This window comes from Calliopsis andreniformis, chromosome 7, assembly GCF_051401765.1.
Source record: "Calliopsis andreniformis isolate RMS-2024a chromosome 7, iyCalAndr_principal, whole genome shotgun sequence".
In the NCBI taxonomy this organism is placed as follows: domain Eukaryota; kingdom Metazoa; phylum Arthropoda; class Insecta; order Hymenoptera; family Andrenidae; genus Calliopsis; species Calliopsis andreniformis.
The window spans coordinates 12,796,986-12,823,482 of record NC_135068.1 but is presented as its reverse complement, the minus strand read 5'-3'; the positions used below and the strand labels follow the sequence as shown (position 1 = coordinate 12,823,482).

The 26,497-nt window shown below is 49.5% G+C and overlaps 1 protein-coding gene across 3 annotated transcripts in view; it reads left to right on the top strand.

Moving 5' to 3' along the window:
• Positions 1–2,047: 2,047 nt before the first annotated feature.
• LOC143181771 (uncharacterized) overlaps positions 2,048–26,497 on the top strand; it is a 47,158-nt gene continuing 22,708 nt past the window's right edge. For 2 of the 3 annotated variants that reach the window (XM_076382363.1, XM_076382361.1), the window contains exons 1-2: positions 2,048–2,515; positions 14,339–14,380. In XM_076382363.1, coding sequence (XP_076238478.1) covers positions 2,050–2,515; positions 14,339–14,380 — 508 coding nt within the window. In that variant the 5' untranslated portion in view covers positions 2,048–2,049. The remainder of the gene's footprint in view (positions 2,516–14,338; positions 14,381–26,497) is intronic. The other variant, XM_076382362.1, reaches the window with a different exon arrangement.

Here is a 26,497-nt window from a genome sequence, read left to right as displayed (position 1 = left end):
GAAAATTTGGCGGAGCAGTAGATCCAGCTAGGCTGCAAAGCCCTGCTCCCTCGATCCCCATCCCAAGAACAGCCTCCCATCGGTTTTCCCCGTGGTAAAGCAGCCTGTCGTAGGCGTAGCCCATCGAGGCGTCGCCAGCAGTAGACTCCACCTTCTGGTCGGTAACTAGGGCTATGTCTGCCCGGCTGGCCGTCTCAAAAAACCGACCAATCCGCGAAGCGAGACAGCCACTGTCGGCTGGCAAAGTAGCGGAGGCGCCTTTGTAGCGAGGGGGTCGACGAGTGCAGAAAAGAAGGGTCCAGAGTGGGGCTGCGTGTGCATGCAGCGAGAAAAGGGAGGCAGGGATCGCTGGGGGAGGGGGCAAGCGGCGTCGGAGGGGGTGTGTGGGTCGGGTAAAGGCCACCCTCCGTTGGCAGGGTGTGTGCGTGAGTGTGGGTGCGTGTCGCGGCGCACAGCCGCCCCCGGGGGTTTCCCTTCTTCGTCGGTCGTCGCGCAGTCGAGCAACCCTCTGCTGCTCGACAGCTCAGTTGCTCATCGCCGCGACGACGACACGGTTGCGCCACAGACGGACACACGTCACCGTAGCACAACCCCGCGAGCAGCCACGCTGCCTCCTTGCGCCACTCTTCCTCGCCAGCTCGAGTCTCAACGAGGTGGGAGCCACAGGGTTCAGTACCGATTCGATCCTCGAGTAGCCGCGATGTCGGTGAGTTGACTCCCGTGAGTCCGACGGACCCCGCGCCTCTTCTCCTCGAAGAACCTTCCAGCGCGCTGGACACCTGATCAGAGGATCGCAGTGATTCGAGGAGGATGATCAGCTGCCCGTCGCGAGTTAGCGCATGGACGTTCGTCTCGTGATCCTTGGAGGAAGCTGAACTGGCTGGTGAATGCGCGAGTGCCTTTCTGGAAATAACGAAGAGCCTGTTGTCCCTGAAATTCAATCCAGCCGCGAGAGGAATGAAAGGACACGGTTCCAGGAACTGCTGTGCGCATCGCTGAGGTTCGGGGAGAGTTTTGTTCCGGTGAATGAGCCCCGTCACGTGCTATCGGGAATCTGAATAGAACTCTGGGACAGAGATAAGGTTCTAATTGTTGGACCGAGTGGCTGGGCCAGCAGTGAGCGAGGAAGGAATCTGTACCTGATCATCAACGAAAACTTCCATTCAACGAAGAGACTGGTTCAAAGTGTCGTTAGACGGTAGTTGGTAGACATTAGGTGTGTTAAAGTGCGGAACGAGAGACGAGGGTTCGATTGTTCCAAGAGGAGGAGCCGCTCGAGTTGCCGTCGCTCGCCGAACGCTGTCCCTTGCTCCCGAGCTCCGCGGAGCTTCTCTCTCTACAACGAAGATAAGTCAGAGACACAACGCAGTAAGCTTTCTGTCAATCCCCAAAGTAGATAAACATCCTCTTTCGAGACGATTTTAATGATGGAGATCTATGAGGACACTTAGGGTGGTCGGCGAGTCTAGCCAGATTATTCCTCGAATTTTCCTACCAGAATAATCAGTATATTTTTAAACATTAGTTCTCTCATTGAGTTAACAATCGTCGTGTAGTGGGCCTATGCTAGAAATCAGAATCTAGCGTTCTTGGAGCTGGCGGAGGTGCTGCAAGCGACGCGGACACTGTCGCAAACCGTCGGATGCCGAGCACTCGTTATGCCAGGGCCTAGCTGGGACAAAACCTGCGTTCTATTCAGCTCTTGCACTCAGATTCGCCGAAGCTTGCTCCCAAACCCTTGATCGTCCACAGACTTTACGAATCAGCTCAACGAACACACTATTTCTACCCGAGGATTTCTCAAGGAACAGTTCCTAGACACGGTGTTGCAACTCCAAGCAGAATCGAGCAACGAACCTCCAGCTTCGACTCGTAGTCTCTAATCCCCATCGAGGCACAACGATCTCCGACTCCTGGCGTCTGAACCATACCCCAGGATGCTCTTCTAAAAGAGCCAGAAACTTTGGAAGGAAAACCCAGTGCTTATCGAGGATTCGTGACAGGAGGATGTCGTTTTGAATCCCCAGAAGCACGAACCACGACACGAAGATGCCTCAACGATCGCCGTTCGCGATCCAGGAGCTGCTGGGCCTGAATGGCGCTGGGAACGGGAGCGGGACCGATCGAGGCTCGCCGCAAGCGTCGCCTCCAGCTGGCGTCTCCGCGGTCTCGTACGCCCCCACAGCTCCCCATCACAAGCTATGGGACTACATGCCCAGTCTGACGAACCACCTAGGGAATCTGGGGAATCTCGGGAACCTGGGCAACCTGACCGCCTCGCGGATGGCCTACCTGAACGCGCAGGCGGCTGTCGCGGCTGCCTTCCTGCCGCCACCCCACCCCCACCCCGCGCACCATGTACCCCATCATCAGGTACATCAGCCAGGGCAACTTCCTGCCTCGCCAGCCGGCGTCAACGTGCATCCGGCGGCACACGCGCAGCACGTACTTCCGGGCACCGCTGTCACCGCGAACCATCATCAGCACAGCCCGACTCAGCACTCCTCCCCGCATGGTGAGTCGATGATACGATGATTTTCTTTGAGATAGGCCTTGGGGGGGTTGAACTACAGTATTGTGTCGATATAAGTTCAACAGTTGCGATCAGGTACGTGTAGGTAGGTTTTGTCTTGATATGTGTTCACTGGGACAGAGGTGTCTCCATGGAGATAGCGTATTGTGGAGGCACAGCATTGTTTCGATACAAGTTTAGCAATTGCTAGCAGTTACGTGTACAGTGGGGTCTTGATACGAGTTCGTCACATGGAATCAAGTACGTGTACAGTAGAGGATCGTTATATGTTCACTGAGACAGAGGTGTCTTCATTGAGCTAGCTTATTGTGGGGATATAAGTTCAGGGTTTTGAATGAATCGGAAGCTTTCTTATCAGAGAGGATTTTCAAGTAGCTTTTTCAACAGTAAACGATGAATGAACTTGTATCGAGGCAGGAATGTGAGAGATTCATTTCTGAGATAAGTTTACACATTACTAGCTTGTACTTATTTTTTCTAAATCGAGGACAAGGTAAATTACAAGAACAATTTCAAGAGAACTTGAGTGCCCCTCGAACTTGTATCGAGGCAACCCTGTAAGCTGTGTCCAAATTTAGTTGCTCTTAAAATACAGTTTTTAATTTTGGAATTGAGAGCTGAGAAATTCTGAAGCTACCCAGGGATGAGTAACTAGAATTTTAGGTGTAGACTAAGCGATCACATTTCTTTAAGCTTTTTACAATGTTTATAACATTCTATACACCTATCTAATATAATTAACTGATGTCTCATGAAGTTTAGGGTACTATGACGCCTAGAAAACTAACATTATTTTGGGATTTCATGAATTACGTTCACCTACTCTACTTATTAGCTTGATAATACTTGCGACATGAGTCACAGCCTTCAACATTAGTACTTTCTTCTAATCTATAATCCTAAAGAACTAAATATTCTTCCCAAATTTGGAACAACTACCCCCTTCGCTACACACCCCCAAAATTCAAGCTTCAACTAAATCATAAAACCTAGTGGCAACGAGAACCCCCTTTCCTCTCCACTATGCTCTGCATTCCGAGAAGCAGCAAAGGCCTCGACTTGGAATTTCTAGAGTAACACAGAGTGCATTAAACTGTTATTAACACTCTTATCAAAAAGTCAGGGTCTTTCACAGGGCAACGGTTCCGTCGCAGACTTTCTCATTGCTTATTTCCAGCGAATGGGGTTCCGCCACGCGGCCGGCCGTGACGGCCGTCATTATCATTAAACCTCGCCCCGTTTATTTATAGATGACGATTAAGATGACATTGTTTCCGTCACATCGTTCCACTCGCGAGCCGCGGAACGGCCATTGTGCTTCGACAATTATAACCGTACCATTTATTCCGCGAACGGAGCCTCTAACTGTTCCTTTCATTCCCTGGAGAGTCGGGGGTAAGAGGGGGCCAGGGCGAAGAATTAATAATTAATTTTACCACAAACGCCAGCAGGGGCATTGTCGCAGAGTAACGAGCAAACCGCTTCATTCAGTCCTACACGTTCGTTAAGACCGACATCTTAGGGAACAAGGTCCGTGTCTGGGCACGAGTCGTTAGTTGCTCGCGCCTAGGCGCGAAATTTACAATGAAAGTGACCTGAACTTTTGAAGCCGCGTCGCTATAGAACCCTGCCTCCTTTTATCGCTCCTCGGTCTTGGCCAGGGGGCAAGAAAGCCCCAAGAAACCAATTAAAACCGCGGCTCGCATCCCACTGGTTAATTCCTCGTTAACGAACCCGCGTACACGCGTCTGTCGACTCCTCGACGCGTCGATACGTCGTAATAGCACGTTGATCGGCAGTCATCAGCATTGCGTTTCAATCTCGAGCCTGCCGACGACCCCCGACCTCAGCTGAAGTAAATTAATAGGCGTATCGTCGTCCCGCCGTGAAACGAGCACTTAACGTGCCACTTACCGCTATCGCTTAACAGAGAGCCACTCAAGATCGTGTTACCGAAAATCGACGCGCACCTTTGTCGCCTACGCTCTGGGGCCATTGTTGCCCAGTTTTCGCTGGTTTTGTGGGAGCCGAACTGGACCCGCGAGCGTGAAATTTCTCGGCAAATAAGTTCTGTTTGGCCTGGCCAGCTGGGACTATCGAGTGTCGGGCCAGGGGAAATTGGACGTTAATTATCGATATAGAGAAGGCAACTTCCTATCGCTGCTAGAGGTGGATGGGACGAAGAAAGGGAGTAAAAGGGCAGCCGTGGGGTGAGTGCACTGTGGGAATTGAATATTTTTGTCAGAATAATCCCCAACGTTATGAATAATTAGTGGTATAATGAGTTGAGTGTTGGGCAGACCTGCAATGTCTCACCAAAACACAAAGGGCCTCGACAAAACGTAAAAATGGCCGCACTCCGGCACGATGTTCTCAACCTGAACGGACTTACCCTCGGATATCGTGAGAATCCGCTTCACTCGACTCCTTTCTTCTTCTCTGAAGCCACTTACAAGTGTTTTTCATAAGTAGATTTATCAAAAGTTCAGAAAACAAATCGAGATCTCTAAGTTGCAAATTTCTGTAGCCTGGAAGACTATAAAAAGTTTGCCCTGGAGAAGAGACACTTTTTATTCAGATGTGCCTAGGATTTCCTCATGAATAGAAATTCGAAATTTTCTGAAGCTTTGTCGAATAATACCAGCGGTCGATTGATTTCTCAAGCCACTAGAGCAGAGGCAGCAATTGCTGTGTGGATCAATATCACAATAGGGTATCGAAATAGTGGAATGAAAGGTGAGCTAGAGTTTTCCTAAAGTGGTACTAGCGTCGATGGCATCGCTGGGGAACCCAGCGTGGATTTTGTCCCGTATAACGAATTTTGAGAACGATTTTCGGGTGTCGAGTTCCCGGTGCAGCACAAAGGCTCTGCCCTTCCATTCAAACGTCACTCTGGCACCTCGTCTTACAGTAGAGCATTTATTTGCCGCGCTTCATTCGTGCCCTTTTTTGTCTTAAATCTTGGCCAGACTTAAAGACGAGGGCACAGACCGTCTGCTCGATTCCTACCCGATAATCCCGTATCGATCGCCGTGAGATCGATCACGCCTCGAAAATTCGGAGGATCGGTGAAAGCGTCCCAGCGGAGGCCTGTCTGGCACCGTGCGTCGATTAAGAACCCTTTGTTCCACGCATAATAGACCCTGGCGCGTTGAAATTCGACGCAAGAAGCTTGGATGCTGCTTGCCTATTTTCTGGAGCCCGCGAGCTTCTGCCGCGAGCTAATTAATATCTGGCGAAAATCGAGGCTTAAAACTGTGGCTGTTTACAAGCGAAGGGAGGCAGGGATGAAGTTGACGGGAGGTGGTGAATAGCGAGCAGCCATCGATTTGGGGCGAATTGAGAAATTTGCGCGGAAAACGACGGCAATGAACGCTTAACGGGGTGAATGGAGGATCATCGATTGGCCAGGAGGCGCGTTAATCGTCGGGCTAGGGTAGGGGCAAGCATGCAGGAGCTGGCATTGTCTAAAAATTCCGAGATTCGTCGAGGCTTTGCCTTTCCAGCGGCCTCTGTGTAGGAGCGTGTCTCGTGCTCCGCTTTTTCGGTTCGTTTGAAGTTGGCAATCAACTAGATTGCCTATCAACGCCTGAGAAGTCTCCTCGCACGCTCCCGTCGGTCCAGTCCTTTTCTCGCTCCTCTTTATCCCTCTCCTTCTCTATTACACCCTCACACGCGTCCACGCGACAACGTTGTTCTTCGCTCGCTCGCTCGCTCGCTCCCTCGCTCCTTTCCTCTCGCCTCGATTTTTTCTTTCCTCCGCTCCCTTTCTCCCACTTTCTTCCACCCTCTCTGTCGCCCCCCGTGTCCTTCTTCCCCCGTTGATACCGTCCCGGTAACACATCTCCGCAAACGATTCCGTGAAACAAGGCACAATCGGCCCGCCATTGTTCCACTGTACCCCTTTCAACCGAGGGACGGAGAAAGCGCGAGCCGAGGATTCAGGAGGTTGTAATCGTTGACCATTATTTTACATCGGGGGCGATCGAGGGGAGAAATGACGCCGATGATGAAGTGTTAACTCGTTTGCTCGCCGGGAATGTTTTTCGAATGGGCAGTGAACGACGGAAGGGGGTGTTTTCCTTTGAAGCGTCTCTGTTACCCTTGGAGGAGAGACAGAGGCCTCAGCTTGGAATTTATGAAATTTACCATAAATTGAAGAAAATGTCTCAGTAGCTGACCATGTCCCGATACTTGGTCATTAATTCTGTTTCACTTTCAGCTTCAAGTCTGAATGAAAAGCATAGAATATTGTTATGGAATAGTATGTTCAGTTACTGAGACGCAATTCAAGTTCTGAGGTCCATTTTTACCTTGTCTACTTGCTGGGACATTCAACAACTTAAACTTTCAGGTATTGGGTCCATTCGCCTTACTTGAATTTTAGTCGAAGTCTTATGCTACTATATTTTGAACATTTCTTAATTGTGTACTTCCATAAGTGAAAATCTGTAGCCTCAGATTGAATCTTAAGCTCCCCCCTGCTCGATCTGTATTTTCAAATTTCCTCCACCCCTTGAGGCTCTCTTTTCCTCACAGTGGCCAATAAATAGAGGCCCCCCAATCATCGAGAGGGTTAAATCGGAACGAATCATCGAACGGAACGAGCGGATTCGCGTCTCGGTCTGTCACGCCCCTGACGGAACGGGTCTGCCGGAAGTCGTACGACAGGATGGAGCGAGAGAAGAAAGGGAGGAATTCCGCGTAACCCCCTGGCGAGGAGAAGGAAGGGGGGTGGAAGCGCGGATAAGGGGTGCGGCCTGTAGGCACAGGTCGATACTGATTAGTACTTCAAAGCGGCTTGAACGAGAGCCCCCACGCGCTCAGCTTCGATGACGGATCCGCGACAAAGCAAGCGCCCGGCACTCGAGCAAAAAATCTTGAACAAATTAGCGGATTATGAATTCACCGCGTGGCTTTGTTTCCGGGAAAGTGGCTGCTGCAAACACCACCGTGGCCGTTGTTTTCGCGCCTTCCGCCCGTGTCGCGCGCGATTTTGCGCGATCACGTGTGCGTAAGAGTCGGTGCAATTCAAATTAGCTCAGAGGAAACCGATATCCCGCGGTCGAGGCTGGAGACTGAGGAGCAGGGGGCCTCGTCGTGGACTCCTTTCCTTGAACGATTCATCAGAATCTGCACGATCCACTTGAGACGGACGCGTCACCTGAAAAGTGAGTTTTTCTGGAACGTTTTGAGACACGAAATTTCTTTGGGAAGTAGGAGCTTTTTACGAGATTAGTGTAGGTAAGATGGCACGGAATAGAAAACAAGAATAAGATTATGAAATGGTCTAAGGGAAATGTCCCAATACCTGAACGCTTTGGGCATAAACTTTGAAAGTTTGAACGTGAAGAAGGAGGAGTCGTAAAGTGTAAAGAAAATTTTGGATTAATCGATCTGCCTGGGCGGATAAAAGTATTGCAGACTGGCTAGCTGACTCGGAATCGCGAGCGCAAATTAAACGAAATTAAACAGTTAATTAAAGTACCCAGCACCCCCGGGTAGAAGTTAATTGAGATTCTTGGGAGATTTGTCGCGCGGAATGTCTTAATTTAGTCTCTTAAGCGCCCTAACTCGCCTTAACAACTTAGAATAATTGGATAACACTGCCAGGGCGTGCTCGCCGTCAGAAGTAGGAAAATTCAGACTCTCGTCGCGGAGAGACGACGCTCTCCTCTTCCTTTTTCCATTTTTTTAACGCGTCGCGATTCACCTACACGCTACCTCACAGCAATATTCTGCCCTCGTGTACCTTGACTTCGTTTACCTCGACTCAACCTTGTTCCACAAGCTCCCGGGGAAAACGCTTCTTTAACAAAGACTAAGGCTGACATTTTTTCAAAGCAGAAAAGTATTTATGCAAGACTTCGCGCGAAAAACGTTACAGGATTTTCTTCCCACAGAAGCTTGCAATTACCAATTTGCAGGGTGTGTTTGTGCGATTGGAGAGGACGCTGTTTTCCCATCGACTCGGCCACGAATTTTCCCAGTTCGGTCAGATATGATTTTATCTCATTACACTCTGGTCGCGGTGTCAATCACGCGACCCTCCCTCGACTAATCGCCTAATCGTGTAATCCGCTCGGACAAACCAATCCGGGAAATGCGAGGAAAATCTCTGCCCGCGCTGTTTCCGCCCGATTGCCACTGGGAGAAGGCAGGAAAATTCGCTCGGAAGATCTACTAGAATACTAGATCATTTCTCATTTTGGAGGGGGTGCTTCGTGTGAAATAAGAAGAAAGTAATCGAAGCTTAAATTCTTTATCTACTGTGCAGTCTGTTCCTCAATTATTTAATTTCGTGGAGCGCCAGGGTGGCCCCTGCTCAATGGAAAATCCGTCGACGAGCACGATTATCGACAGACAAACGGTATCGATCTACCCCCCTCAGTAGAAGTCATGCGCGCTAACAGGCGGGGTAAGCATGTTTCACCATAGCGTGAACTTGCCTGCATTATTTTCCCAGCAATTTTTACAAATTTCATGCCTGCTCGCCTTCTGGTTGCCTCAGGCTGTGGTTACAGTGGATCTGTAATGGATCTGTCTCGTTCCTACCAGAAATAGTTCAGACATATTCGTTAGAAAGCACATCCACTAGGGGTGGGTACATCACTGAAAAATAATAATCTTTTGACCCTCAGCTTTTCAAAGAAGCTAAGTTTCCTTGTGTAAATTCCTCATGTCTCTGTAAATACAGGGTGATCAGTTTAACTGGAAACCCTCCGAGTATTGGCAGCATTTATTCCACCTAAATACTGTTTCCAGTTAAACTGACCACCCTGTATTGCATACAAAATAACTATTCTGTTATCTCGTCGCGATCCTCCACTGTTCACAGTGGACCACTATGTTCACCCCCCGTGTCTCTCTTCGTTTCACCGGCAGTACACGCGTGGACGAGTAGGTGGACTATCAATCGGCCCTTTCGCGCCTGGACTCGTAAATTTTCACCCTTTGACACGTGCCTAATACGAGCCCTTTCGGGGGCTAGGAAGCCAAGCGACGCTGGTGCCGCGCAATGGTGGCTGTCTAACCCCTCGGGAGCCTGCGGGACGTTAATGAAATAACACGGGAATTAGTCTCGGACATTACCAGCAAACTATGTCCATTACCGCGGGCTCAGGGTACAGTGCCTGTGGAAAGTTTCTGCTCGATATTCCGCAGCTTCCTGCTGGCGTTTCTGCCAATCGGTCGCCGGATACCGCGTCGAAGCGTCGCTAATTAAGCCAGCTCGTTGATATGGATTCTCGTCTCTCCTATCCAGGTCGATGGAAAATGAAGGGAAATTGAGTGTGATTGGAGTCAGCGAGAATCTAGTTTAGGGATCGACAAACCTTCCGAACCTGCACCTCGGTGACCAATCGAGGAGCGTGCCCCAACCCAGGTGGTTCAGGCCTGTGCGTTTGTGGGTCAGGCCTCTGGGACGTGGAGTTGCTCACGCGGGCCACTAGCGTATGCTGCATCACGTCCCTTTCGCCTCCGTGCGCGCAACTAATTTCACACTCTCGGGAAAAGTAGGAGCCTCGCGAGCCTCTTTTGTCCCCCGCCTAGCCCCGCAGGAATTCTAGTGTATATAAATTTCATGACGCCTTGCGAGCCCTTGCACTTCTGCCACTGTGCGCTGAAGCCTTCACATATGGCACAGAGATGTCTTAAAAATATCTGATAAAATTCTAAAAGTGTAGAAGACGTCTTTAACATATTTGAAGTTGTCTCAACACATTTAAGGCCAGTGTACCTTGTCAAGGCGACAGTCTTTTCAGCACAAAAAGAACTCGCCATGTTGTGTGAAGGGTGTTAAAAGACATTAATAAGGTGTCTTAAAGGGACACAAAATAGAAGTCTTGAAGACATCGCGTAGTACCTGGGTCTCAAGTGGGAGGAATTAGGTACCTGCACCTGGACAATAAACCTCTCTGCCATCTGAATCTCGCGAAATGCTGAAGATCACAGTACGAAGAGAATGCTGGAACAATTTGTAAGGGGATCGAAGAACGAGCGAGGAATAGGCTCTGAAACTATTGATCCCTGGGTACGTCTTTATTAACACTTTCCTGTTTCCTTCAACGAGTTCCATTAACCCCTAAAGTACACAGCGTTAAATGTATGCACCCCGTGTACAAATTGGACCGCGAAGGGACAAGGTGGGATATCGCTGTGGCGCGCTCGCGCTTCGTCCCTGGATACGCAGAGGCTGTGTGTCGGCGTGCGCGTGTGTGGGTCGCTGTCGTGTACCGTGCTTTCAAGCGAGCGACCGTAAGTCGCTCAAATTGGTATGGATTTCCAGTCCAACACCTCGATTGTCCCCTGGTGAAGAGTGCTTCGCGAGCATACATGAATTCACGCCTCAAACGCACGCTACGCGCGCCCGTAGTCCTCCTCGTAGTCGTTTCACCCTTTCCCTCTCTCTCTCTCCCTCTCCGTTTCTCCCTGGCTTCTTGCTCTTCCCTCCCTTGCCACCCTGTCACCCCGTGCTCTCTCTCCTCTCTCCACCTCTTCGCCTCTCTCCTCCTCTCTCCTCCTCTCTCCTCCTCTCTCCTCCTCGCTCTTTCCCGCAGCGTCGAGAGGTGTCGCGAGCAAATCTTGCCTCCACTGGCATCCGTATGAATGGGAACGCGCGGGTTTCACACGCGTCTACGTAGGCGCGTGTTCGTGGAGGCAGCGAGTCTTGATTGCGTGCCGATGAATGCGTTTCCACCCGTTCTCTCTAAGTAGCAGCTCATTCCGCGATGCCTGCTCTCGCGACTTGCAGAGCTGACGACTCGTGCCTCGGCCTGCCACGAGTGCACCTTCGCGCACCTACGACGACTTAAACCAGCCCGACGCTCGTTCGCTCCTTTTCAACATTAGAAGCCTCTCGTTTTGCTCGTTTAAGGTAAATGCCCCGATACCTGAACGTTTCAGATCTCAAATGTTACAGTAAATGAAGAGAATATAGAACTGTATGTCCTGATACTTGAGTCATCAGGTCCAAGAAGCTGAGGATACCTACTCTTTTATGACACTAATTTTTGTTTTTAATTAGGCATATCTAATGCGTTAGAATTTAAGCCTGAAATTGAGTACCTAAAATGCTGTCACTTTATTTGGGACTTAGGGTGCTGGAGACCTCAGAAGGGAGTGTCTGAGACTAAACAGTCCTGTCAGCAGACGATGAAAGTCCTCCAGACAATTTCTGGAAGTGGTCTCTTGGACACTTAGGGTACCCAAATTTTGGTACCTTGCAGTTCTTCCAGAATCTCAGAATTTCGTAAATTTCGTATCTAAATCCTGCATCTCTATTAAATACCCAAGGAGCAGAGCGCGTGAGATCCTGTGTGCGACCGTGGCTGAAGCCAGCTCGACTCGTGTCAAGGGAAATTGCGCGTCGAACAGGCTGGGGAAGCGACCGTGTCCTGAATGGGCCAAGGCGCGCGTTCCGAGGTAAGAATAAGAGGTCCAGGAGGAGGGCAGGGCAGGACGTCTTTGAAGGAGTAACCACAAATCCTAGTATAATACTAATAGGCCCATAATAGAGTCAATAGGGCTTAGCCGCGCGTCGACAATGAGATCCTGTCAAAATACGTCGGGTAACACGAGACTTAGGAAGTGGATTTTTCTCAATGGAAGGTCCCTGTCTTGTCACCGCCCCGCGGAACGACGTTTATTGTCGGGTTTTCGAAAAATCCGAAACCCTCCAGCCGCGCGCGATTGGGGTTTAAGTTTCACGGACACGGGATCCCGTGAAAGGCGGAACACGGACCGCAGGAAAAGCGGAATAATGCCGAGACATAATGCCTCGTGACACGCGTCCGTTCCGCGCGTCCAAGTGAACAGCAGGCTGACGATTCCGCTACCCTGAGGCCTTGCAGACCTGATAGGGTGGAACTTAGCACGTTCGAGGCTGATGACCTATCCTGGGTCAGAGGATAAATCTCCTCTTCAATCGAAGACACAATATTTTAGTCATTTTTATGGTCAAAATAAATGTCCCAGTAAGTGAACGACCTAAAAGTGTATATATCCTGATACTTGAATTATGACACGCTAATTTTGTTGCATTTTAGACCTGAATTCTAAATCTTGACATCTCAAACGTTCAGGTATTGAGACATTTAGCTTAGAAGCTGAAAAATATTTTTGATCAAATTTGTGGCTCTTTTTAGGGACTTAAGAGAATCTTGCCTTGACATTGAGTGTATTTCTGATCGATAGAACCTAAAAGCCTATTAACAGGAGGTTTCCCTCAAGAGTACCGCGCGTTTAAAATAGTTGTTAATCCCCTCTGGTAGTATCATTGAGCCTCTGCTCCATATTTCCCATGGTCTGGAGCTCTAAGGCTTGTTAAGCGTTCCGACGGCGGAGCACACTTTTCTGGGTTAATTTATCAAACAAACGCGCAAACTCGGCGCAAGCTCGGCATCCCCATTTTAAGACGGCGGCTCGTTAAAGTCGTTTGAGGGTGGAGTTCCGCCGCCCCCGTGCACCACCACAAGCGAAGCCACGCAGCAGGCCTGCCCGTTCCTGAAAAAGGAGCCTCTCTCTCGCTCCACGAGGCTTCTTTGTCGCTCAGCAACGAGCCCCTAACCGTCTTAGGAACGCGAGAATCTTTTTCAACCCCTGTTTTTCAGCCCCCACCTCGAACGAGTTTATTAGAAAACGTCCGCGGCGAAACGTCTTAATGCGCTCGGCTTATTCCCGCTTCAGACCTGAAAGGACTAACGCCTATCTGACCAATCGACGCTGGCACAGCTTTCTGTCAAACGCGAAACGCCAGCGAATCACAAAGTGATTCAGAATCCGACGCGTGAGCTCGCGCCGCGGTTGCCAATTAAATCCGCGGGTGAACTAACGAGTGAAAGCTGAACGTCTGAGCAAGGATCGCTGCTTTTCGAAATTACCTTTAATTACGGATATCGCTGTTGTGGACGTCGAGCTTGTCACTTGTTACACGGGAATCGTGGAAACGCAATAATTAGAATCGCGCGAGCCTCTGCGTTGCGCGTAGTTTGCAGCTGCGTGAAGGATTCCTGCTGGGGATTCAGGGTGAGAATTCGTTCGGAACTTTTTGTGGGAGAAGGGTTTGATTATGGGAAATAGAGTGGGATTGACAGTGTAAATCCAGGTGATAGTGAATAGGCGAGTAGTGGAATTGATCGCTGGAGAACCTAGTCCAAACTCAACCTCAGTCATTGTAACTCCGCGACCCAGCTCGTGTAAGAGATTGGCGACTTTCCCTCCTGGCAGAGATTTTAATTAATTAAATTACAGTTAATTCTCGTCGAGTCATTAAGGATGTAGCGCGTTCGTGCCTCGGCTATAGTACGCGCCTGTCTGTCTTTCTCTCTCTGGACACGAAAGGCTATTGAGGCTGGGTGAAAAATGTCTTACTGGGCCGCTAATGAAATAATTGTCGAGTTAATTTCGCGGAGTCGTTAATCAGGGTCGAGCGTCGAGGCAGGCCGTGCATCGCATACCACACCCCCTTTCAAACTCGTTTCACTGGATTCTAGTTAATTTTTAGGTGAAATTTCATTTCGCGAATACACGCTCGCCTTCCTCCTTTTTTCCTCTCTTTCTTTTCAGCGTCTTTCCATCATGGCGTTCGTTAGAACCCGTCAGGGATAATTATTGCGGCGAACATATTTGCGAATGCAATTTGCGACGCTGCGTGCCAAGAAAGAACGCTGAGCCAATGTTCTCGTTGTCAATTAAAAATTTTCGTCATATTTTTAAACATACCGCGAACACTTGCCATATTTTCTTAATTAAAAACTGCCCTGCACCCTCCTCGTATCTAATCGCAGGGAATATTTTCTGTTCTAGGATTCTCTCAATCCAAGAGCTCCTTCGCGAACAGCAGTCCAGGTAAGGCACCTCCACACAATTTTAAGACTCTGTACCAAACTTCTGTCGACGAAAATTCGTGTCAGTATTTCACAGACGATTGACTCAGCTCGCGCAAGTTCTCGCGATAAAATAGAGGTTTGCTGGGAAATGCAGAGCGAAATGGTATCGAGATCGCGAAGTCGTTTCGCGAGTTTGGAACGCAGTGGCGCGGTGTCTATTCTTGGCAAAGGGAAAGATCACTTTTTAGAATTTCACGGGGACGAGTCCATAAAGATGCGCAAACGACCGTGCAAGGGGTTACGACGCTTTTCGCTCGAGTTCTTCGACGCAGTTGACTCTTGGCCGCTCCCAGCGTGGCTGCGCTTGATATTTATCCCAGAATCGATTCTCCCGCGAATGATCATGCGCTTTGGAAGAGCACAAAATATCCGAATCGCAACCCCTAAGTCATTCGAGCTCCGCGATGACGTCACGGGGCGAAAGATGAGCGGAAAAACTGATTACGTATTCATACTCGCGATGACTCCGATTTTTCCAAGCCATTAAGCCCCGCTCGGCCGACCCGCAAAGCGATGTCGCTCGAAACAAGGGACGACAGGTTGGAAATGATTACTGTGGATGATGTTACTGTCTAATGGGGCTGCACTCGTACTTCGTTACTTCCTCTCGCCGCCTGTATTTTCATCAACCCCCTTCAGTTAAAAAATGTTCGAAAAGTTGAAAAAGTTGGGAAAGTTAGATTTGCGCGGTTAGAAAAATACAGATTGCTTCTTCCACGGGCTGAGAATTGGAGTCTAGAGGAGGCCAGGGTTCTGTATAATTTCGCATGTTCTCAGGATTTCCTGGTCGACCCATCTATATTGAATTTCTTGTCAAAATATTTCCAGAAATCGAGGGTGCACCACCCCCATTCTGTCGCTAATCGGTAACGAGAGACTTTCTCCAGAAACTCGATTCCTCGTCCACACCCACCGCTGAGCTCTGAATCGTTCAGCCTGGACATGGATCTTTAGAATTCCTCAGCATCCCTTACAAGACACCAGTCAATTAGGAACTACCTGAAGTCCTGGAGTAATCTTGACCAGGGCGACGCTGTTTGACCAGGTTAACGCTACGCTCTGAAAAGAAGGGAAGTCTCGTTGAAAGCTCGTCTGAGACACATCGTGGAGGGGGCTGGTCTTATTGGCCAGCGTTTTCGTTGCGTCAGCAGGGAGACGGTTTGCCATCGGGATTACGAAGGATTGAGGACGAGAGGCGTTCGTAACGAGCAGCTTTCCGACAGAATTGGTTGTTTTAACAACTGCGCGCCACTTTGAGTCGCTAGGTAAGAGGACCTGCGCGCCCAGGGACGTGGAAAAAGGTTGGATCCCGAGGGGGCGGGGGCGGGGGAGGGAAGGAGGAGAGAAAATACGCGGTTTTCGCGAGGACGCTGCCGTAATAGTCCAATTTGCTGGCAAAGGAAAATACCAGAGGATTCTGGAAGCAAAAGGAGACTGGCACGACCCCCGAGGCGGCTGGAAAATTGGAGACGCGGCGAAACACGGGCTCTGAGCCTTCTGAAGGACCCGTTTTCCACGAGGGTACCTACTTTCAGCCTCGGTTTACTGACCTGACGCGATGTCAATTATATATGCTACTGTCGTGGAAAAAGGCTGCTGGGAAACGAGCTATGGCACTTCCGCGTCCCTTGGAATACTGTCCTGGAGATTCTCCTCTAGCGAGATGGATTTCAGATCCTCTGAGAGGAAATTTTGCGTTCCAAGAATCCTACAAGGGATCTCTCCCGGGAAAGTAAAGGAGAGGTGAATTTTCTTTTCTTTTTTTGTGTAAATATTCTGTACCTTAGAGCCTAATCTAAGTCCATCTTTTTTTCAAATTAAGTTTCTTAGATCTCCTTGCTTTCTCTTCGTTTCATTGGAATAATGGGAATGTAGTTAAGCTACTTCGAATACTATGTTAAGAAACAGGTAATCGCACTTAAAAAATAACAAAAAAGGGCTTGCAGCATTATTATCTACAATTGACTAGGAGCTCAATGAGTCGAATTAATCAACGTAATCGGTTTAATCGTGGAGCGTCTTACCTGCTCCTTGTTTCCCCTGGATCACCTGGCGAATTCAATTATGGGCTGAAAGTGGGTACAGATTCTAATTGACGTCATTAATTATCAACTGGGAAGAAAGAAATTCTACTACTTGCTTCTACTGCTCAGAGGTTAATCGAGTTGCCAGGAGCGCAATTGGACAGCAGAATTTTTATCGATCGGTTTACACCACTCGTGGCTCCCCGATAAAGTGTCCAACGCTGCCAACATCCAAGTGGCTCTGAGCTCTATAATCGACCAAGACTCCATCGACATAAACAGCTCAGAGCTGCCTCGGAATCCTTCAGCCTCCGCTAGCTATCCCCGGTGTCCAATCCAATCATTTCATTTCCCGCGGTATCGATTTCACCGCCCGCTGGAAATTTCCTCCGTGAAAAGAAGCGGTGGAGACAAGCCTGTCGACAGATGGGAGGGAAAAACCTGGCATCTAACAAGGGGAAGGCATGGAGTGGAAATCACTTTCGAAATGATGCTGCAAGTAGTACAAGTCTAATAGGGAGAAACCCTGATGGGTTTTGTCATGGTGGGCCTTCGTTCTCGAGATATTCTGAAGTACAGTTAGTTTAAATAAAAATTAGACATTTTTAGCGAAGGCCAACTACAAGTTTCTATCTACTGTCATTTCAAAAGTGATGTCAACACTCGTGTCTTCATTCTGCAAGGCATTCTGCAAGAGATGAAGAAGGAAATAGGAAGAGAATACAGGAGGAAAGAGTTAGCGAGTGCTCTTTAGAAGAAAAGATTAGCAAACGTCGAAGAAGGGGTTGAAAATCGAAATTGAAGAGGGAAGGGGTGAACTAGAGAGTATTTTCCTCGGTGAAAAATGAAGTGCATCGAGGCACGAAGGAATTCAGCGGTTGATTAATAGCGGGCCGCTCGAGTCGGCGGCTTTACAGACATTTTCGTCGTAAAGGGCTCCGTTTCAAAGCGCGCCACCGCTCAATGCGCCAGCCGATCTCGCTTGTTGACAACTCGCGAAATAGTACAAGGCCTGTAGGAGGCCTCGAGCAGGGTTGCCACACGAATTCCCTCCTAGGGTATCGTGAGGGAAATTGGAAGTTTGTCAGAAACATAAGAAGAGTTACATTGGTCCTATAACAACAAAATATAATAGATAAGAAGATGGCAGAGGGCTCTGAATTAGTCCTGACAGAGCACAGCCCAACTATAGAGGAAAGCAGGAACTACACAAATATTTGAAATTGAGTTTTCTGCATCTACATCTGACACCACTCTTCTCTATGTTTGGACAGAGCAGGTCCTCCTCTCATCTGGCAACAGTATCCTCTAAATCCCTCGATAGGATAAGGGCAGAAGTATTCGAAGCTGCTCAGAAAACGAACTTTTCCCAGATTAGAGGATCTCAGACGAGCGTGTCCCCGTTTCCTAATTAATTCCTGCGAGGCTCGTTTGAAGAGGAGGGAAACCGGAGGAAACGATTTGCCAGATCGCGAGAGGAATTGTTCGCGAAGAGGCGAGTGGCGAGGGTTGACGGACAAAGGGGTTAACCAACGATTCCTCGATTCGTCGCGGGAAGAAGAGAGAAAGGAAGGCCGATTCAGTGGTTGAAACGGCGCTCGGTTGAATCGTAGGAACGCGGCAGCTCGGCGTGCTGTCCTTTCTTGCTTTTTCCTTTCGTCGCTCGTGACCGATTGTACCTATCATAGTGGCTCGAGATGCGCGCGTGTGTTCCCATACATCTCCTTTCATTCGAGAGACTCCAGAGGCGAGAAGTGGGTGGACGGTGCTGCTGGGGTGCTGTCGCTAAAGAGGGACGAGGTGGCGGGGGGTTGGCTGGCGCGAGGAACAGAGGGAGAGGAGAAGATCGCGACGAACGGAGGGACAGAGACGGGGGAGAGACGGGGGGAGAGACAGGGAGCGAAAAGGCTGGCCGAGGGAGCAGGAGAGAGCGAGGAGAGAGAGCAGAGAGGAGCGAGAAACGCGTGGTAGAGGGAGAAGGAGGAACAGGGCGAGAAAAAGGGAGGGAGAGAGAGAACGAGCGAGAAATGGGTGCCGAGGGCTGCCACGTCGGAGGAGGCAACAAAGATATTAATTAAGAATTAACACGCGTACTGAAACCGCCCTTAATTAGTAACAGTCAGTGCCTGGAGCAGCGGTTTGTCTGCGCGAGCCTGTACCCAGCGCCGGGGTAAACACGGGGAATGAATTGTAATCGGGAACATGCCAGCGGATAACGCTGATTCGTGAAAAAGGAAAATTGCGGGAAATATTCTCGGGGAAAATTCGCCGGCGATGCAGAGAGAAACTTTTCTTCGATCTGGCAACCTAGGACAAAAATACAGGCAAGCTTCGAAGCCTCGAAGGCCACCGAAAGGAGTCTTCAAACGTTCTCGCTCGTGTCACGAAACATTTGCTTTGATTATTTCGTGGAGCTCATTAGCACCGTAATTACATAAACGATACCTACACGACAGGAGAAGCTTAGAGCTCTGTAACGCGCAATCGGGGAGAATTTCGCTGCAGATTCTCGCAGCGTTTCTGGGGACACAGGTCAACCTAGCAGAAGGAGCAATTCATGGCTGTAACCCCTGCCTCAGAGAAGAGACTCACGCTCTGAATTGTGAATATTTTCGTCCCATGGCCCAAAGCATTCTACTTTGAACTGCCGAGTCCTCGAGTTTCACCTTAAGCTTCCACTTGGATTTCTTCTCGCTGTCGAACCTAGCAGGCCTCTGTTTACCGAGGATCTTAATTAAGCAAAGCTATCGAGGACTATTATATCTGTCTCAATCCAGCAGTCAGCTTCTCGATCCTTGACAGGCGTCAGCCTCGATCAAAGGCTCCACGAGGAGGGTCAAAGTGGAAGTACCTTCAGCCTCGTTATCCTACCGAGGTACCCATTGGCTGTCCGCTGGAGTAGCCGGGATCGATGCGTGTACATACCTACAGCGTGGAGCACGTGAAATCGTGACGTCACCATCCGGAGGCCATTTTGGCTCAGCTGGTCCCGACAAAAAGCGGCCAGAGAATGGCAGGCCGCCATGTCCTGGCCATACAACGAACAATGATCCGCGTACGCACACGAGGATCCGCCACACGGACTCACACGCGCGCAGGCCTCGCTCGATGCTGGAATTTCGAACCCTTTCGCAGGGGGCGGCGATGGCTGAGCATACCTACGGAGAAACAGGAATCCCAGAGGATAGAGTGGCGAGGGGAGGGAAAGCAGGGGGTCGATTTGTCGTTTAGGAAATATTTTGACAGGAATGGGCGTGGTGGAGGTGGAAAGGCTTCCGCTGAAATTTCTTTCCAACCCTCTCCCCTTGGATCCCCGACCAGAGGGGTTTTCGGTTTCGCTGTTGCCACTTTATACAAGATGGATAAATATTGCGCGGCTGAGAAATGCGCTTTCGAGCACATCCAGGCATTCTTGACTCCTTCCAGCGGGCCAGGATTGTGCAGGATGAAAGGTGCAGGGGTGGCGCGAGAGGAGAGGCCCTCTCCCGTTCGCTCGTGCAGATACAGTGGCTACAATGTGGCTTTGGAGGCTCATTGTGCGACTCCAGCGCCCGGCCATTGTCGTCCTTTTTCGAGGGCCAGAGATTCACACCTTTTCACCGCCGCGATTTTCCACGATGAGCGCGTTCCATTGAGCGGAAGAGGGCGAGCCAGCCCGCGCAGAAGGGACCACGGATCGCGGCCGAGAGGAAAGGGAGCAACAGAGATACAGAGGACAGATAAGAAGCTGCGTCGAGGAACGAGTAACCACCCCGATCTTCGCGAGGATTTGTCGCGCGATGGGGTGCAATGTGCTACCTCTTTCTTTCGATGCTCAGAAGACAATGCCGAGGAGTCTTCTGACCTGGACTTGACAACTTTACTGGGGGGGAATTATGCTTCTACCTCCAGGAGAGTTGCTGGGGAATTCCCTCCTTGAGTATATCAGAGAAATTCAGAGGTATGGGGAGAAATAACGTGTCTTATTGATGTAGATAGATTGTGTACGACGAGGGTACCCAGGGAGGGAATTTCTGTGGCAACCATGGCCCACAGTGAGGAATATTTTTCCTCGAATATCAGTGAAATACAGACATGTGGTAGGACTGTCGAGTGGGTTACCTAATCGAATTCTCCAGATTTTCCTGGCGACTGTAATCGATTCGGGGATGAATATCGCGAACGATTCTGTCGCTCCTCGGATCCTCCAGAGCCCGCTAATTGCACTAATTTCAGCGAACCTCCTTGGAGGAGGTGCCCCTCGGGACCTTATGAATTTGTAAGCAAAGAAATTTGAAAGCCTGCCAAGTCTCTCATCTGGAAGGGACAATTAGACTCTTCCCGTCGACCTTGAGGGGAGTCAACGAGACGTTGAGGAGTTTGTCCGACCGATCGTTAAGTCACCTCGTCCCTTCCTTCGACGCTCTTTGTCAAGATTAGAGAACTTCTCGGTGCTTCAAATAATGCCTCCATTCGCCAATCGAAACTTCAGCCTACGCGGCACGAGTAGCTTTCTTTTATTCGCATATTTCCACGTTTTCCCCGCGGTCCAATTAACTTGTTACTCCGGCGACTATCCCTGCAACAACGTCAGCGTCAAACCAGAGACAGCTCCATCCTCGATGCAATCGTAGAGCGGGCTTTTGCATTCCGACGACAGGATAAACGAGCATCTAGCCTGCGTTCGATAGAGCGACTCGGCAACAAAAGTTTCACGGTGACAGTCGGGAGACGGCGAGAGACGCTCGGGGACTAAATTTAGGTCGACATGTGCGGACGCAAGTATGTCTGGCGCCAGGGAACAAAATATGTAGTTGGGCTACAAAAATATTGGGTTACTTCGAAAACAGCCGGCAGTCAACACTTTCCTGAAACGTTGCATGTGTTCCGCCGCCAGTGCTCGCGTCGACAGACATTCCCACGAGTTTTCGCGCTCGGAAATCGTCATTTATCGAAGATAGCTGGAGCCCCTGCGAACTATGGGCCGATTAATTGCGCCACTGAGCGAATTGCACCGAACACAGACCGCTACTCGGAGAATAATTATGAAATCATTCATTCGTGGAACGATTTCGAGCCTCGGCGCCGCGTTTCATTTCATTCTCGATGTTTAGCCGCTCTATTTTCAAAGGGTGCTCGCGCGGCATTGTTAACTCGCGTCACCGAATCGAATCGAGCGGCTCTCCCGCCTGCCTAAACGCGAAATTATGCAAATTATTAAAACTGGTTCGATTGCCATCGACAGAGTGCCACTTGGATACCCTCGCATTTTTTCCAGGCCCTTTCGCCACAAAGCAGTCTGTATTTCGTGTTTTAATTGGGCACAGAAGTGCAATGAAGAGTGCAAAGTGTTTCATCAAATGACTGCACATTTGTGCTTTAGATTTAACCCTCTGTGTGCAACTTGTTTCAAAACCTGAGGGTAATACATACAGATAAAATCTGTTGGAATAATATTGGATTTGTTAAAATAGAAAAATATAACAAATCTGTATAGACCCAGAAGAATTGTTCAGCACTTTAAATCCTAATTTAGTCTGCCAGCAGCTGGGTGTCTCGTATTGGATGTTAAAAAGTTGAGTCGTCAGTATTGGTGTCCCAGCACCACCGAAGTGCATTATTTCCCGATAAGTTATCGCGTTTTTGTCCACGAGTGACGGCACGCCAGCGCTCTCCAATTATTAGAACCCCAAGCAGTGCTGTAACAAGTTTGCCACCCTCGAGCGTGTCTCCATCGAGCGTGGATTTGGAAGGGGTTGGAAGCAGGCTCAGCGACGCTGCACATGATCGCGACTCTTATGAATACGCGTAAATTTTACGCGATGTTGCCGACAATTTCGCTCGGCCATCAGCGTAAAATCTATCCTCCCTCTGTTATTTCCACCTAAAACGAGATCGAGGAATTGCCAGTCGTTAACAAGTCGATCCGAGTCCCTTTCAATGCAACAGACGCGATTGTGCGGGAATTTTCGGACGAACAATTACATTTAGCGGCTTCAGCCACTTAGTGGTCGGCCGCTCTGTTAACGAGTGAGTTTTGTTCCATCGCGTCTGGGATTCTTTCGCGATAATTAAAGGCCAGCTTTGGCGGGCTCGTCGCGGGCTTTCCCGACGCGCTAACAGTCGCGGCTGGAGAGGGTCGAATTAATTTGCACGCATTTTTCGAGGATATTTCGTCTGGCTCTGCTTTGCTATCGATTAAGCAGACAGAATTCTCTACCTAGACCAAACCCAGAAGAAGGATATAGATACCTCGATATTCACTTTGGCTCCAGCAAAATTAACTCGAAACTGCTCTGAGTATCGACGATATATTTCACGATGTCAGTAGACCTAAAACAGCCCTAGCAGAGACCTAGATCTAATCCAGATCTAGACTCAATCTAAACCTATTCCTAAGTGAGACCTAACACAAGTGTAGATCTAATTTAAACCTAAACCTAGGTCAGACCTAACTGAAACAAAGATTCCTCGATATTCGCTTGGTCTGCAGGAAAATAAACTGGAAACTGTTCTGGGTATCGACGCCCCATTCGTCTGGGTGAATTTTCCACGATGTTGGCAGCAATTCCAGCGGGTCATCGGCGTAAAGTCGATGCTCATTGCGAGGATGCTGGGGCAGACAAGGGAGGCAGCAGAGCGGTCGGTGGGTGGACAGGAGGTGGTCCAGGGGTGGCGAGGTCGTGAGAGAGAGGAGTTAATGGGGACGAGCCGTGGAAGTGGCTATAGTCTAGAGCCGTGTTAGGGCCAGGGCCATTAAGCTTAATGACATAATGAAGTAAATGGCTGTGCATGCCATGCCACGCCGGAGACTATAGCTTATAACCGCCGCGCCTCCACCCCCGCGCAATATACCGCGTGCCAGGAATTCCTGACTTATGCCTGCCACTGCCCAGTCGAAAGGGGTAGCTAGCTCTGGGGTGCTCTTCTTTCTCCCTTTCGACCCACCTCTGTGTCACTTTCTCCCTCTGCCCCCTCTACAGCCAGTCGAATGTCTCTGTTCGTATATTACGTAAGGGCACACGTGCTGGAAGAGCGAATTTATTTCGGGAATTGCCAAGGCGTCACTCTTCACCCTCTCTCTCTCTTTCTCTCCCTCGTTCGCTAAAAACCGCGTCCTGCGCGCGCCTCTTCTCTAACTCTCTTGAATTTCCTGCGAGGACTCGTAATTACACGGTCCTATGTGCAAGTCGCGGCCTGTGTAACGCTCGCTCGCGTGCGTCAAGCGTTTAATGTAATTTAGTAAAGGCGAAACGCGAGCGACAGAGGCTCGCGAAGTCGCGCGGCTCCTCTCCTCTTGTTCGCCAGCCACCGCCGCCTGCTTTCCTTTCAACAGATTCGAGGCTTTTCCGCGTGGGACTTTGAAAGCTCCCGCTCGCGTTAATCACACGGAAGTACCTAATGCGCCGCTTGATAGCTGCAATTGCAGTATTAATTGGACGCGTGAATGGCAGCCGACACGTTCGAGCGGAGCCCAGCCGCTGCCCACCGCTCGAAATCCTGCCAGCAGCCTGCTCCCTCGGTATTATGAGGCATTATGAATCCATTTCGAGTACTTGATTCAGTCGTCGGCGAGTAAGTAGGGAAATTACGCGTTCTTCATCCTCCTGGGCCTTGGCTGACTTTTTAGAAAAATTCTACTGCGACCAGGTGAATGCAACACTGCGTTGTATTCACAAGGGAAAGGCTGGGGGGTGGTTGTCACGTTTCAAATGACGCTAACTGCAACTTGTAATACAAATCTAGTATAGAAGTATCCTGATGGATTTTGTCCTGGCGCGCTTTCGTTTCTGAGATCCTTTTATTTAACGCAATTTACATAAAAATATCTCGAGAATGAAGACCTATTATGACAAAATCCCTTAGGATTTTTCAGTGCTAGTCTCGTGCTAGAACTTGCATCCAGCATCATTTTAAACCCTCCCCTTGTCAGTCCTCAGTTCCCAGCGAGCCAAGAGATCCTGTGGACTAGTCTTCCAAAGAATCTCTTGCTTTTTCGTTCACCATCTGTTTATGTTGGGCAAGCCCCGAGGAGCTGGTGCAATCGATAGAGGGAGCTCTCTGTGCCCGGTGGACAGAGGAGTCCTTGAACATCCCTGGCAAGACTGCTCGCTCAGCCTGGAACAAAGTAGGGTTTCGAGGTTGAGAAAAAACACGTTGTTTTCGGGCAATCAACACTTCGCCCATTGTCCCTGGCTGGCACCTGAATGCGTGGCCATCATAATATTCACACCATTCGTAGAGGGTCGAATTTCGAGCATGGCCACCGCGCAGGGACGGTAGAATGGGCCCGAGACGCGCGTGAAAACACGTTTCTCTGACCACGGGGAGGTGTGAAGCCCGCTGCGAGCAAAAAGAAGGAAACTGAGACCGTGGGTGGGGGTGGTCGTCGAGAGTAAAGAGAGTCGAGAAGCGCTTCCGAGAAATACGCCCACGAATTCGTTATACTAGGTTCTCTTTTCTCTCTCTGCTTCTTCTATTCATTAATTATCGCCATTCAAGGAGGCCAGGGGCCCCCGATTGTGAGGATCGATGAAACGGGTTTCGCGGTAACCATGATTAAGCTGTCCACCTCTCGCGATGTAACCAGTCGGGAACTGACCTCGGGACTTGATCATTTATTCTGTCTCCTCTGTCCACGAATCGGCAACTCGAAAAACACCCGTCTTTTTTGTCACATTTTCCCTTTAGATACAGGTACATTTTCTTTAGAAAAAAATTGTAGAACTTCCTCAGAATTACATGATCAATTTTTTTTTAAAATAATTACCTACCCCTCCAGTTGTGCATCTCACAGTGATCTCAAAATGCCACAGATGAATGGCACGAGCATAAATAAAGTTTTCAAGGATTGAAAGAATCGACCAGAGCAGGGGAAAAAGTGCAGCGCGAGGCGAAACACGCGAAGCGAATCGAGCGACTCTCCAGAGGGCGAACGATCGAGCACGGTCAAATTAATTCGACCCCGAAAACATCGTGGAAGCATTAGCAGCTTACCCTAAGCTCCGCCGCTGGTCTGTTACAAGTGTTTTACAGCGTGTTACATGGCGCAGCAAAACTACCCCCAGGGTTGAGGGTCTCTAATCTACCGAAACATCCCTCGGGATGTGTCCAAGCGACGACTGCGCTCGGATACGCTCCATTCGCCCTTTCGACTATGTAAACGACCGCGTTACTCGTTTCACGCGCTCGATAAATAATTCTCGACCTAATGCATTTTTCAAGGACGTTGATACTTCGTGCAGGGTATCAGGGAGGGTGCTGGGAATTTTGGAAACGAGTCCAGTGTCTTTTTTAAGGTTCCTGGACTCTCAATCGAAGAGCTCAGAACGAAAGCAACACTTGTCAATTTTTGTATTCTTCTAGGAGAACAAGAAAATACTGTAGCATCTTTAACATTTGTTCACATATTGTATTTTTTGTGTGATAGGTCCTCTTATGTTGTGAATCTCATTTTTAACTACTAGAAAGTGTTGTTATTAAAAAATCGCAAGATTTGGCAAAGCCTGTTTTTATTACGAGCTCTCCAATCTCATTTCCAAATTCGTGATCTATTCCAAGTCACATTGTGTTCTCAGTGGAAGCTATCAGCCTCGTGGAAATCCAATTTTTCGAGATCCCTGGAAACTAGCATTTGTCTCGTTAATCATCCGGCTGCTTTCAGCAGGGAGCCAACATTTACGTAGTTGTCGTGTAAAATGGCAGCCCGAGGCCGCGTCTCCGCGAAGGCGAGGCGAAGACGGGTCGTCTCATTCACAGCGCGACGAGGTAATTTCTCGATGAATCCACGAAAGGGCATTTATCCGTTCCGCGAAAGGGGCGGAAACGAATTTCCAATTACGAGGCACAAAGGCCTCGAGGGTAATTCCCTGGGTTTAAAACGTCTTCGCGGCTGGTAGCCCTGCAGCGGAGGGAGCTCGCCAGAAGAGGCAGGGAGGGAGGAGGGTGGTGGGTGGCGGTAGCGGCATGAAAAGATTTTCAAATTAAATTTCGGAATTAGTACCCTGGCTTAATACGGACAAGTGACGACTGAAGACGTCCCAGGGGTGTGCTACGTGCTACCTTCGCCCTCC